Below are 14589 nucleotides of genomic sequence, written 5' to 3' on the forward strand. Positions count from 1 at the left end.
ATGGATCATCACCCTGTTTATAAACGAGCAGAAGGATATTCATAGGTTGAACAGTCTAAAAAGATATCAAGGGTAAAAGGAAGGACAATACTTATAGCTGGCGGGGTTTTTTTGCGTAAAAGGGGTTTAAGCCGGTTTGGCGGCAGACAGATTCTGATTCATTAAAAATCTTCTTGACACCCTTAGTGACTTCTTCATCAGTTAACTGAATGTTGATGTGACGTTGGGAGTCTCCTACTTCACCAGTGTACTCACACATTAAACCGGAGCGGCGACTTAATGGCAAGATGCTCCAGGATATCGAACAACATACAAAGTCAACACCTGATAAATCGTTGGCCATAAAGGCTCGGAGCTTGGCGAGTTGAGGGGCATAAGAGGCATGTTCCTGGGCACTTAGACATTGCGGCAGTGGATGAGTGTTGGAAAGTCGGTGGGCACGGAAACCTGGCAGAGGGTTCTCGTCTTCGGGGGAGGTGTTTTTATAGTAGAACCAAGTTTGGTTCCACTCTTTGGGGTGACTGTGTGGCTTGGCATGAGGGAATTCAACTTCTTTCCTTTCTTGAATAGAGACACCACCAAGTTCAGTGTTGGGTCCGTCTACAAATTCGGTGCGCCGGTTTAGATGGAAGAAATCCCGGAACAGCTCAGCAGTTGATTCTTCTTGTAAGTACACTTCACAGAAGACTTGGAAGTTGCATATATTGGAGACTGAGTTAGGTCCAATATCTTGAGGGTGGAGTTGGAAACTGGCAAGCACATCCCAGAAAAACTTTGTCCCGGGCGGTTTGAAACCACGGCCTATGTGGTCAACAAATACCACTACCTCACCCTGCTTAGGGGTAGGAGGGTTCTCCGGTCCAGGAACTCGCCACCGGATCTCATTCTTTTTTGTTAAAGTACCAATTCTGACCATTCTGTTAAGCTGCTCTTCGGTAACCCGGGAAGGATCCCAGTTACAAGCATAAAACTGTTTGACCATTGCAAGCGAAAAGCTGAAAGGAAATACCAGTTTACCAATCATTCATGGTGATACATAAGATTCGACAGAATAAAGATATACGGGTATGTAAATTGCGTAAGCCGGAGGCTGATACAATAATGAATGACAAGGCAATATCAGAACAAAGGTATACACATGTTGTTAAAACCGGAGTATAACAACGGAGATAAAAAGGCTTGCCGGTTCACCATGGGACTAATGGTATGTCATAGATTGCTTTTACAAAGGTAAATCGCCTATGTGGTAAAGAGGAAACAGATCTAAGGTAAAAATGACTAAGTAAGGTAAAACAGGTTCCACAAGGGGACATGGAAATTTGGATCTACCGAAAGACAGGAAAGCAAAAGTATTTTGACCTAAAAGGGTTGGACCCAAAGCGGTTCGTAAAGGTTCAGATCAGTTTTATGCGCACAAAGGGTTTGTTGTGGTAGCGGAAGATAAACCATTACGCGGAATATATTAAGCTTGAGGTTTTCTATCCATAGACTAAGGAAGAACAGGGAAGATCAGCACCGGAGCCCTGATGAACTTCGATGAACTGCAGAGAATGAGGAAACCCTAGACAGATCTACAAAGGGAGAAAGGAAAGGACTTACAGCGACTGATTGAAGCAACAGAGGAACACCACAGCTCTCTGGTGCAACCAGGTTGATGCAGTGGCCAATGGAGAGGCAGAAGCGAGGCTCGGCGACGGCGGTGACGCTCAAGTGCAGAGACGACACAAGGAGGAAGAAGAAGCGAAAGAGGCGAAGGGGGAAAAAGAGAATGGCCTTTGGGCCTATTTATAAGGTGAACCGATAAGCAACAGGTGCGTAAATCGAGGAGCTGGAAATGGATAGTTAATAAGGATGTCGCCTCGAGGGTTGGATATTCATTAATGAAGGGTATCTTCAGCTTCAACGGGTAGATGACGTCATAATGATTTACTGCGGATCTAAAGGATGACGTCACGGTGATTTACCAAATTTATACAAAGGTGCCAGGGCAAGAATTTTTCTAAGTATTGAAGATTGACATGAACAGGTTCAAATCAATCTGGGGCCTAATGTTGGGTATATGATTACTGGAGGTAAACCGGCTAGGAGTGGTCGGGTTAGCTCCATGAAGATAGAAGCCCATGAAGACGTGAGGATGGAGGCGCTTTACGAAGGCCCAAGGCCCAAAGGCGGGTTAAAGGCATGTAGATGTAAACTGACTCTTTCATGTCACTTGTATTGTAAGTTAGAGGAATAGAGACCGAGCCGGACACGTTTGTGATATGGCCTCGGGCTCTATAGACCAGCGGGCGTCAACCTATGTATATAAAGGGACGACCCGGCAGCGGTTTAGGGACGACAGACAACAACTCGAGAGCCAGGCAGAGCAGATTTGCTCCCTGGTCATCGAACCCTAGCAATACCCATCACAACTAGACGTAGGCTTTACCTTCATCGAAGGGGCCGAACTAGTATAAAATCCCCTGTGTCCCTTGTCCGGTTTAACCCCTTTAAGCTAACCCATAGCGATGGCTCCACGACTAAGTCCTTTCACGAGGACATCTGCCGTGACAAACCCACGACATCATCTCTTGTAGCCGATCTTTGTCTCAAAACCTCAGGTTGATACCTGTGGGTTGCTAGTAGTGTTGATTACTCCTTGTAGTTAATGCTAGTTGGTTTATTCGGTGGAATATCATATGTTCAGATCCTTAATGATAATTATTACTCCTTTGATTATGAACATGAATATGCTTTGTGAGTAGTTACGTTTGTTCCTGAGGACATGGGAGAAGTCTTGTTATAAGTAATCATGTGAATTTGGTATTCGTTCGATATTTTGATGAGATGTATGTTGTCTTTTCTCTAGTGATGTTATGTGAACGTCGACTATATGCACTTCACCATGATTTGGGCCTAAGGGTATACATTGGGAAGTAATAAGTAGATGATGGGTTGCTAGAGTGATAGAAGCTTAAACCCTAGTTTATGCGTTGCTTCGTAAGGGGCTGATTTGGATCCACATGTTTCATGCTATGGTTAGATTTATCTTAATTTTTCTTTTGTAGTTGCGGATGCTTACTAGAGGGGTTAATCATAAGTGGGAGGCTTGTCCAAGTATGGACAGCACCCAAGCCCGGTCCACCCACATATCAAATTATCAAAGTAATGAACACGAATCATATGAGCATGATGAAAATTAGTTTGACAATAATTCTCATGTATCTTCTACCTCTTGAGCACTGCGTTGGTTTTCCCATGAAGAGGAAAGGGTGATGCAGTAAAGCAGCGTAAGTATTTCCTTCAGTTTTTGAGAACCAAGGTATCAATCCAGTAGGAGACCACACGCGAGTCACCTCGTACCTACACACACAAATAAGAACCTCACAACCAACGCGATAAAGGGGTTGTCAATCCCTTCATGGCCACTTGCAAGAGTGAGATCTGATAGAGGTGATAATAATAAGATAAATATTTTTGGTATTTTTGTGATATAGATTGAAAGTAAAAGATTGCAAAATAAAGTAGATGGAAACTTATATGATGGAGAATAGACCCGGGGGCCATAGGTTTCACTAGTGGCTTCTCTCAAGATAGCATAAGTATTACGGTGGGTGAACAAATTACTATCGAGCAATTGATAGAAAAGCGAATAATTATGAGAATATCTAGGCATGATCATGTATATAGGCATCATGTCCGACACAAGTAGACCGAAATGATTCTGTATCTACTACTATTACTCCACACATCGACCGCTATGCAGCATGTATCTAGAGTATTAAGTTTATAAGAACAGAGTAACGCCTTAAGCAAGATGACATGATGTAGAGGGATAAACTCATGCAATATGATGTAAAGCCCATCTTTTTATCCTCGATGGCAACAATACAATCCGTGTCGTTTCCCTTTCTGTCAGTGGGATCGAGCACCGCAAGATTGAATGCAAAGCTAAGCACTTCTCCCATGGCAAGAAAGATCAATCTAGTAGGCCAAATCAAACTGATAATTCGAAGAGACTTGCAAAGATAAACAAATCATACATAAACGAATTCAGTGGAGATTCAAATATTGTTCATAGATAGACTTGATCATATACCCACAATTCATCGGATCTCGACAAACACACCGCAAAAGAAGATTACATCAAATAGATCTCCAAGAGAATCGACAAGAACTTTGTATTGAGATCCAAAGAGAGAGAAGAAGCCATCTAGCTACTAGCTATGGCCCCGAAGGTCTGAAGTAAACTACTCACACATCATCGAAGGGGCCATGGAGTTGATGTACAGGACCTCCGTGATCAATGCCCCCTCCGGCGGAGGTCCGGAGAAGGCCCCAAGATGGGATCTCTTGGGTACAGAAGGTTGCGGCGGTGGAAATAAGGTTTCGTGGTGCTCCTGGATGTTCACGGGGTATATTGATATATATATATATAGGAGGAAGAAGTACGTCGGTGGAGCAACGAGGGCCCCATGAGGGTGGAGGGCGTGCCCAGGGGGGTGGGCGCGCCCCCTGCCTCGTGGCCTCCTTGATTGTTTCTTGACGTCCACTTCAAGTCTCCTAGATCATGTTTGATCCAAAAATAACACTCCCGAAGGTTTCATTCCGTTTGGACTCCGTTTGATATTCCTTTTCGGCGAAACTCTAAAATAGGCAAAAAAACAGCAATTTGGGTTGGGCCTCCGGTTAATAGGTTAGTCCCAAAAATAATATAAAAGTGTGAAAATAAGCCCATTAACATACAAAATAGATAATATAATAGCATGAGCAATCAAAAATTATAGATACGTTGGAGACGTATCAAGCATCCCCAAACTTAATTCCTGCTCGTCCTCGAGTAGGTAAATGATAAAAATAGAATTTTTTATGTGGAATGCTTCCTAACATATTTCTCAATGTAATTTTTCTTTATTGTGGCATGAATGTTCAGATCCGAAAGATTCAAGATAAAAGTTTAATATTAACATAGAAATAATAATACTTCAAGCATACTAACTAAGCAATTATGTCTTCTCAAAATAACATGGCCAAACAAAGTTATCCGTACAAAATCATATAGTCTGGCTATGCTCTATCTTCATCACACAAAATATTAAATCATGCACAACCCCGATGACAAGCCAAGCAATTGTTTCATACTTTTGATGTTCTTAAACTTTTTCAATCTTCACGCAATATATGAGCGTGAGCCCTGGATATATCACTATGGTGGAATAGAATAGTGCTTGTGGAGAAAAAAAAGGAGAAGATAGTCTCACATCAACTAGGCGTATCAACAGGCTATGGAGATGCCCATTAATAGATATCAATGTGAGTGAGCAGGGATTGCCATGCAACGGATGCACTAGAGATGTAAGTGTATGAAAGCTCAACAAAAGAAACTAAGTGGGTGTGCATCCAACTTGCTTGCTCACGAAGACCTAGGGCAATTTGAGGAAGCCCATCATTGGAATATACAAGCCAAGTTCTCTAATGTAAAATTCCCACTAGTTTATGAAAGTGACAGCATAGGAGACTCTCTATCATGAAGATCATGGTGCTACTTTGAAGCACAAGTGTGGAAAAAGGATAGTAACATTGTCCCTTCTCTCTTTTTCTCTCATTTTTTTATTTGGGCCTTCTTTCTCTCTTTTTTTTTCTTTTGGCCTCTTTTTTTCGTTCGGAGTCTCATCCCGACTTGTGGGGGAATCATAGTCTCCATCATCCTTTCCTCACTGGGACAATGCTCTAATAATGATGATCATCACACTTCTTTTTACTTACAACTCAATACTTAGAACAAAATATGACTATGTGAATGCCTCCGGCGGTGTACCGGGATATGCAATGAGTCAAGAGTGACATGTATGAAAAAAATTGTGAACGGTGGCTTTGCCACAAATACGATGTCAACTACATGATCATGCATGGCAATATGAAAATGGTGAAGCGTGTCATAATAAACGGAACGGTGGAAAGTTGCATGGCAATATATCTCGGAATGGCTATGGAAATGCCATAATAGGTAGGTATGGTGGCTGTTTTGAGAAAGGTATATGGTGGGTTTATGGTACCGGTGAAAGTTGCGCGGTACTAGAGAGGCTACCAATGGTGGAAGGGTGAGGGTGCGTATAATCCATGGACTCAACATTAGTCATAAAGAACTCACATACTTATTGCAAAAATCTATTAGTTATCGAAACAAAGTACTACGTGAATGCTACTAGGGGGATAGATTGGTAGGAAAAGACCATCGCTCGTCCCCGACCGCCACTCATAAGGAAGGCAATCAATAAATAAATCATGCTCCGACTTCATCACATGACGGTTCGCCATACGTGCATGCTACAGGAATCACAAACTTCAACACAACTATTTCTCAAATTCACAACTACTCAACTAGCATGACTCTAATATCACCATCTCCATATCTCAAAACAATCATCAAGTATCAAAGTTCTCTTAGTATTCAATGCACTTATGTGAAAGTTTTTATAATGCCTAAAAGCAAATTGCCATGTTGTTCTAAAGTACTCTCAAAATAATATAAGTGAAGCATGAGAGATAAATTATTTCTATAAAATAGAACCCCATCGTGCTCTAAAAGATATAAGTGAAGCACTAGAGCAAAAACTATATAGCTCAAAAGATATAAGTGAAGCACTAGAGCAAAAACTATATAGCTCAAAAGATATAAGTGAAGCACATAGAGTATTATAATAAATTCCAATTCATGTGTGTCTCTCTCAAAGGGTGTGTACAGCAAGGATGACTGTGGTAAACTAAAAAGCAAAGACTCAAATCATAAAAGACGCTCCAAGCAAAACACATATCACGTGGCGAATAAAATATAGCTCCAAGTAAAGTTATCGATGAACGAAGACAAAAGAGGGGATGCCTTCCGGGGCATCCCCAAGCATAGGCTTTTTGGTTTCCTTGTATTTTACCTTGGGGTGCCATGGGAATCCCCAATATTAGGCTCTTGCCACTCCTTGTTCCATAATCCATCAAATTCTTACCCAAAATTTGAAAACTTCACAACTCAAAACTTAAAACAAAATCTCGTGAGCTCCGTTAGCGAAGGAAAACAAAACAACGCTTCAAGGTACTGTAATGAACTCATTCTTTATTTATATTTGTGTTAAACCTAATGCATTACAACTTCTCTATGGTTTATAAACTCTTTTACTAGCCATAGATTCATCAAAATAAGCAAACAACACACGAAAAACAGAATCTGTCAAAAACAGAACAGTCTGTAGTAATATGTAACTAACGCAAACTTCTGGAACCCCACAAATTCTAAAATAAATTTCTGGACGTGAGGAATTTATCTATTAATCATCTGCAAAAAGAATTAACTAAATAGCACTCTCCAATAAAAAATGGCGGCAATTCTCATGAGAGCTAAAGTTTCTGTTTTTTACAGCAAGATCAAAAAGACTTTCCCCAAGTCTTCCCAACTGTTCTACTTGGCACAAACACTAATTAAACACAAAAGACACAACCAAAAACAGAGGCTGGATAAATTATTTATTACCAAGCAGGAGCAAAAAGTAAGGAATAAAAATAAAATCGGGTTGCCTCCCAACAAGCGCTATCGTTTAACGCCCTTAGCTAGGCATAAAAGCGAAGATAGATCTAGGTATTGCCATATTTGGTGGGAAATTCTTCAATAAGACACCTATAACTCTTAGGAGTTTCTTTCTTTTTATTAATTATCAAAGTCCTAGGCACGAAATCAAGAAAATCATTTGTAGCAAAAGGTTTCTTAAGGACAGTGAGAAAGTTGGGGTGAACACTTATGGATTTGAGATCCGCACTTCCCTTACTAGAGGTTTCACCCTTATTCTTAGGAACATACATCAATTTGGCAATCTTAGCATTAGGAGGAGTATTTTTCACAGAAGAAAAGGCAGACCCTAGGTTGGTAATGATATCCTCAATTTTATCAATTCTAGTGAAATCTTGATCTATCTTTTCATTAACCATAGGTTCCTTTTCTTTAAAAAATTTAAGAGAAACTCCTACCTTAGATCTATATTGGGTAATTTGGTTATGGATCTTTCTATCCAAATTTTCAATCAACTCTACGGTGGCAACTTTATTTTCAAAATTTCAAGCTGTTGCATCACGTGTTCCAAAGTTAAAATAGTTCCATTAACCAAAAGAGGTGCTGGGCCAAACAAATATATCATAGCATTATAAGAATCAAAAGTATGGCTACCCAAGAAATTTCCTCCGGTAATGGTATCAAGAATATATCTATTCCAAGGAGTGATGCCTACATAAAAATTGCGAAGAAGAACGGAAGTAGATTGCTTCCTAGTAGATCTATTTTGTGCATTGCAAATTCTGAACCAACCATCCTTTAGATTTTCTCCCTCCCTTTGTTTAAAATTAAGGACCTCATTCTCGGGAGATAAAGGAGTAGATAAAGGACTAGCCATAACGACGAAGCAAGCAAAAGAAAGGGCGAATTAAAAAGAGGGCGAATAAAACGGCAAGGGTGAAGTGAGGGAGAGAAAAACGAGAGGAAAATTGCAAATAATATAATGCAAAGGATAAGAGTTGTGATGGGTACTTCGTATGTCTTGACTTGGCGTAGATCTCCCAGGCAACGGCACCAGAAATCCTTCTTGCTACCTCTTGAGCACTGCGTTGGTTTTCCCTTAAAGAGGAAAGGGTGATGCAGTAAAGCAGCGTAAGTATTTCCCTCAGTTCTTGAGAACTAAGGTATCAATCCAGTAGGAGACCACGCGTGAGTCACCTCGTACCTACACACACAAATAAGAACCTCGCAACCAACACGATAAAGGGGTTGTCAATCCCTTCACGACCACTTGCAAGAGTGAGATCTGATAGAGATGGTAATAATAAGATAAATATTTTTGGTATTTTTATGATATATATTGAAAGTAAAAGATTGCAAAATAAAGTATATGGAAACTTATATAATGGAGAATAGACCCGGGGGCCATAGGTTTCACTAGTGGCTTCTCTCAAGATAGCATAAGTATTAGGGCGGGTGAACAAATTACTGTCGAGCCATTGATAGAAAAGCGAATAATTATGAGAATATTCAGGCATGATCATGTATATAAGCATCACGTCCGAGACAAGTAGACTAAAACGATTCTGCATCTACTACTATTACTCCACACATCGACCGCTATCCAGCATGCATTTAGAGTATTAAGTTCATAAGAACAGAGTAACGCCTTAAGCAAGATGCCATTATGTAGAGGGATAAACTCATGCAATATGATGTAAACCCCATCTTTTTATCCTCGATGACAACAATACAATCCGTGCCGTTTCCCTTTTGTCACTGGGATCGAGCACCGCAAGATTGAACGCAAAGCTAAGCACTTCTCCCATGGCAAGAAAGATCAATCTAGTAGGTCAAACCAAACTGATTATTCGAAGAGACTTGCAAAGATAAACCAATTATACATAAAAGAATTCAGAGGAAATTCAAATATTGTTCATAGATAGACTTGATCATAAATCCACAATTCATCGTATCTCGACGGGGGTACATGAAGAAGTACGTCGGTGGAGCAACGAGGGACCCACGAGGGTGGAGGGCGCGCCCCCTGCCTCGTGGTCTCCTCGATTGTTTCTTGATGTCCACTCCAAGTCTCGTGGATCACGTTTATTCCAAAAATAACGCTCCTGAAAGTTTCATTCCCTTTGGACCCCGTTTGATATTCCTTTTTGGCGAAACTCTAAAATAGACAAAAAAACAGCAATTTGGGTTGGGCCTCCGGTTAATAGGTTAGTCCTAAAAATAATATAAAAATATAAAAATAAGCCCATTAACATCCAAAATAGATAATATAATAGCATGGAGCAATCAAAAATTATAGATACGTTGGAGACGTATCAGTGTCCTCGAAAGCGTTTTGCATTATATTAGAGTTCGTTCAAACGTGTCCTTTGCTACAAAAAAGATTGGGCCACCTTGTTGCACCTTAGTTACTTTTGTTACTTGTTACCCGTTACAAATTATCTTGTCACACAACTATCCATTATCGATAATTTCAATGCTTGAAGAGAATATCTTACTGAAAATCGTTTGTCATTTTCTTCTGCTCCTCGTTGGATTCGACACTCTTACTTATCGAAAGGACTAAATCCCCTATACTTGTGGGTCATCAATAGTCAACACCAAAAATAAAAACTTATGCCGGCAAAAAAACAAAATCATAAAAGATCGAAGCTATGCCTGGGCAGAGAAGCAAGAAAAAAAATATGAAGCGTTCAAACACCGATAGACAATATACAACAATGAGCATGAACACCAACTATCACTTGACAACATAACGACTACGAAAAGATTTTTCAAAAGCAACGTCTCTAAGAAAAAAACGACACACAAGCGCCGCCATCGCTAGATCCAACCTTCGAAAAACAGATCATGAGTTTTCACCCTGACGTTCATGTTCGAGAAAACTGCAAACAATACCATCAACATGGTAACAGTGCAATATCATCGCCATTACAAGATATAATCAGGTAGGGTCACACCTGAAGTTTTCACCCCAGAGCTTGAGACCGAATATTCGAGAAGCATTACCAAATTAAAGTCAATATATGTTTTTTTGTGGCTAAAAGTTAATATATGTTGTCTCTTTCACTTGCCTTGATCCCAGCAGCAGCCCACCATCGCACATGATGAAATGTTTGGTGAGGGAGGAATTTCCCAAGCACCGCCCGAGATATTTCAGCGCATCGCTTGTCACAGGCCATACGTTCTTTTTCCTTTTTTTTTTGAGAATTGTCACAGGCCATGCATTGTTGTGTGTCGATTTTCCATTGCCGGGTGGCGAGAAAATAAAATAAGGACGCCGATAACTGCCACACGTGTGGCATATACGACATGCGTCCACACACCGTGTGTGGTGTGAGCAGGAGGCAGCCCACACGGGCTGTGTGTGGGCGGACATTAGAATTGCCCACATGTGTGGGCGCGGCTACTTCGTGCCACACGCCCAATAAGTACTACTCATCTTCACCCCGTGCGTGTGGCACAAAGCAAAAATGCCCACACGTCCTGACGCAGCTACGTTAGGTACCCAGCGGGATGACGATTTAGTTGCCATCCTGGTTGGCAGATGTAGTTATCTGGAATGGCAAGTGTAGTTGTAAAAGCATGGCAACTCTATCTGTTTTGGTTAACTATAGTTGCCATGTCTAATTTATGGTAGTTGCCGCGTGTAATCAAATCGTAATTGTCGTAGTTGCCGTGCGTGATTAACTACTTGCCACTTATGGTCAAAATAGTAGTTGCCATCTGTGTTTACCTAGTTGCCACATGTGCTCGAACCATAGTTGCCATGTATTGTTAATCACAGTGTCCATGTGTGTTTATCTGGTTGCCACGTACGCGCAAATGCAGTTGCCGTGTAGCAAAGAATCACAGTTGCCATGTGTGTGTACCGAGTTGCCACGTTCGCGTAACTACAGTTGCCGTGTAGCAAAGAATCACAGTTGCCATGTGTGTGTACCGAGTTGCCACGTTCGCGTAACTGCAGTTGCCGTGTAGCAAAAAATCACAGTTGCCATGTGTGTGTACCGAGTTGACACGTTCACGTAACTGCAGTTGTCATCCACAAGATAGGAGTGTCGTGTGAGCGAAAAACAGTTCGCCCACACGAGCATAACCTAGGTGGTTGCTGTGTGGGCGAAAATCAGTTCGCCCACACAACGCAGCTGGCAAACAGCGTGGTGCGGGCGTGTGGGCAAAATCTCTAACGCCCACACACCAGCCCCGTCCTACGTGACACACCAAATTCACCTTTACGTGTTAAAATTCGTGCAAAAGACAGTGAACGACGATTCAGACGTGTGGACGAGTTGGGTAACGCCCAAACGTGTGGGCTTTAGTGTTTTCGTAAAATAAAACAGTTGCATCATAAATAAATAAATAAATAAATAAAAATAGCGACGGGATGGACTGGACGTTCAACGGTCTTGGCGCGCGTAGCAGCAAAAGTAGCGACCGGATTCCCAAATCGCAAGTTCCAGGAGCAGGGAGCAACCATGGAGATCTCGCACCTCGCGTACGTGCTCCTCTTCCTCTTCGCCGCCGTCGTACTTTATGTCCAGCGCCGCCGAGCTTCTCCGTCGAGAACGGCCAACTGTCCTCACCCGAACCCCGTCCTGGGCAACACCGTGGAGTTCATCCGCAACCGCGGGAGGTTTTTCGACTGGTACGCCGACATGCTGCGCGCGTCGCCGTCCAGCACCATCGAGGCGTGGGGGGCCCTGGGCGCCAGCCACGCCGTGACCACCGCCGACCCGGCCGCCGTCGACCACCTGCTGCGCGCCAGCTTCGCCAACTACAACCGCAGCGCGCAATTCCGCGCCGCGCAGTCCGATCTCATCGGCGATGGCCTCTTCGGCGCCGATGGCCGCCTCTGGAGTCTCCAGCGCAAGCTTGCGTCGTACGCTTTCTCCTCCCGCTCGCTACGGCGTTTCACCGAGGACGTCCTCGCTGTCCACCTCGGCCGCCGCTTCCTGCCGTTCCTCGATGCCGCCGCGGGGTCCGGCGAGGCCGTCGACCTGCAGGAGGCTCTGCGTCGGTTCGCGTTCGACAACATCTGCCACGTCGCCTTCGGCGTCGAGAGCTCCACGCTCCTCGAGTGGGGTGACCCCCGGCACCAGGCGCTCTTCGCGGCGTTCGACACGGCCGTCGAGATCTCCTTCATGAGGACGTTGAAGGCGCCCACACCGGTGCGGAAGCTCACGAAGCTTCTCAACATCGGCCAGTCGCGCCGGCTCCGAGAAGCCGTCGGCGTCATAGACGACCACGCCATGTCCGTCATCGAAGCCAAGGGGGTGAGCCAGAGAAACAGCCGCGATGAGGGCGACCCGGACCTGCTCTCCCGGTTCATGGCGGCCATGGACGAGGAGGACGGCGGCGGTGAACTCGCCGCCATGTTCCCTACGCCGGAGGCCAAGCGCCGGTTCCTGCGGGACGTGGTCGTCAGCTTCGTTCTCGCCGGCAAGGACACGACGACCTCGGCCCTGACGTGGTTCTTCTGGCTCCTCGCCGCGAACCCGCGGTGCGAGCAGCGCGTCCACGACGAGGTGTCGCGGTCGCCGGACGGCAACGTGAAAGGCATGCACTACCTGCACGCCGCGATCACCGAGGCGATGCGCCTGTACCCGCCGGTTCCCTTCAACGGGCGGATAGCCGTCGCGGACGACGTCCTCCCGGACGGCACAGTGGTGCGCGCTGGCTGGTTCGCCAACTACTCGGCGTACGCGATGGGGCGGATGGAGAAGCTGTGGGGCGAGAACTTCATGGAGTTCGCGCCGGAGCGCTGGCTCGGTGACAGCGGCGAGTTCGCGCCAGTGGACGCGGCGCGGTATCCGGTGTTCCACGCCGGGCCGCGTGCGTGCCTCGGGAAGGAGATGGCCTACATGCAGATGAAGACGGTGGCGTCAGCCGTCCTTCGGAGGTTCAGGTTGAACGTGGTGGCACCGGCGGCCAGTATGGAGTCACCGCCGGCGTACGAGATGACCGGCACGATGAAGATTAAAGGCGGGCTTCAAGTGCAGCTCAGGATGAGTGATGCTAACAAGTCTTCGTTCGCCACGTCGGCATCTGGACAAGAAGTGGACTAAACGTCATCCCCGCACATCAAATGCGACCAATAATTACAGCTGGCCTTCTGGGTTTGTCCTTAGTCAAACATACTATTTAAGTTTGATCAAATTTATAGAAAAATAAATTCCAACGTTTTATATTTAGGAATGGAGGTAGTAGAAAATTGAAGTAGTCTCATGAGATTCTTTATGAAATGTATTTTTGTATCATATTTATTTGATTATGTAGGTCTTAGCATATAAACTTCAATTACTAGATGAATGCTCCGAATCGTTGCTGTGGGAATTTGTATGAAATAAAATTGTGCTGGTTTAATCAATCTAGCTAGTGTGTTTATGGTTCCTACTATATAGTAAGTAATTCGTTTATCATTATTTTAAATAAATTCATAAATGTATCTTTCATGTATAAGTTGAAAATTGAAGCAAAACGAAAATAATCTGGGTACATGCATCAGACTATTTATATAAGTAGTAACATGCATGTCATGTAAGCAAAAGTAGTGATATAAAATCTCATTTTTTTGCACGTTTATTTTATTAATCTGACTGTTGATGAAATAACAATAAAAGAGTACAAGTCCACGTCTATGAAATAAAGATGCACACAATCCAAATAGACACAACACCATAACATGTCCAAAATAAGTCCGTCCGTTTCGAAGTATAGGTTCGGCCTGCTGAATCAGCAAGACCAAGGCAGATCTCGTGTTCAGAAAGTGCCAATTAGCACACACAATTTGCTTGTTATTTATTTGATTAAACCACTCTCGATGCTTAGCTCTTAGCATGATTTAATAGACAAAAATTCTAGGTGTCACAATAATTAAAAGAAGGATAATAAGTTTATTAGAAACCCAAGCGGGCTGCCTACTCCCCAAGAAAGTCTAGGGTTCCCTTACCTCCCGAGTCCCGCTAATGCCGCCGTCGGTCCGCTTCGTCTCCGGTGGCCTTAGGGCCATGGCGGCGTGGTAGATCTTGGCCCTTGACAACGAGAGGGCTCTGTTT

The 14589-nt window shown here is 43.7% G+C and overlaps 1 protein-coding gene across 1 annotated transcript; it reads left to right on the top strand.

Moving 5' to 3' along the window:
* Positions 1-11895: 11895 nt before the first annotated feature.
* Positions 11896-13901, top strand: LOC123142943 (cytochrome P450 94A1-like). Its single transcript, XM_044561692.1, has one exon. It carries the CDS (start codon positions 12010-12012, stop codon positions 13597-13599), a length of 1590 nt encoding a protein of 529 aa, XP_044417627.1. The 5' UTR covers positions 11896-12009; the 3' UTR covers positions 13600-13901.
* The last annotated feature ends 688 nt before the right edge of the window (positions 13902-14589 follow it).

This window comes from Triticum aestivum, chromosome 1A (genome assembly GCF_018294505.1).
Source record: "Triticum aestivum cultivar Chinese Spring chromosome 1A, IWGSC CS RefSeq v2.1, whole genome shotgun sequence".
Lineage (NCBI taxonomy): Eukaryota > Viridiplantae > Streptophyta > Magnoliopsida > Poales > Poaceae > Triticum > Triticum aestivum.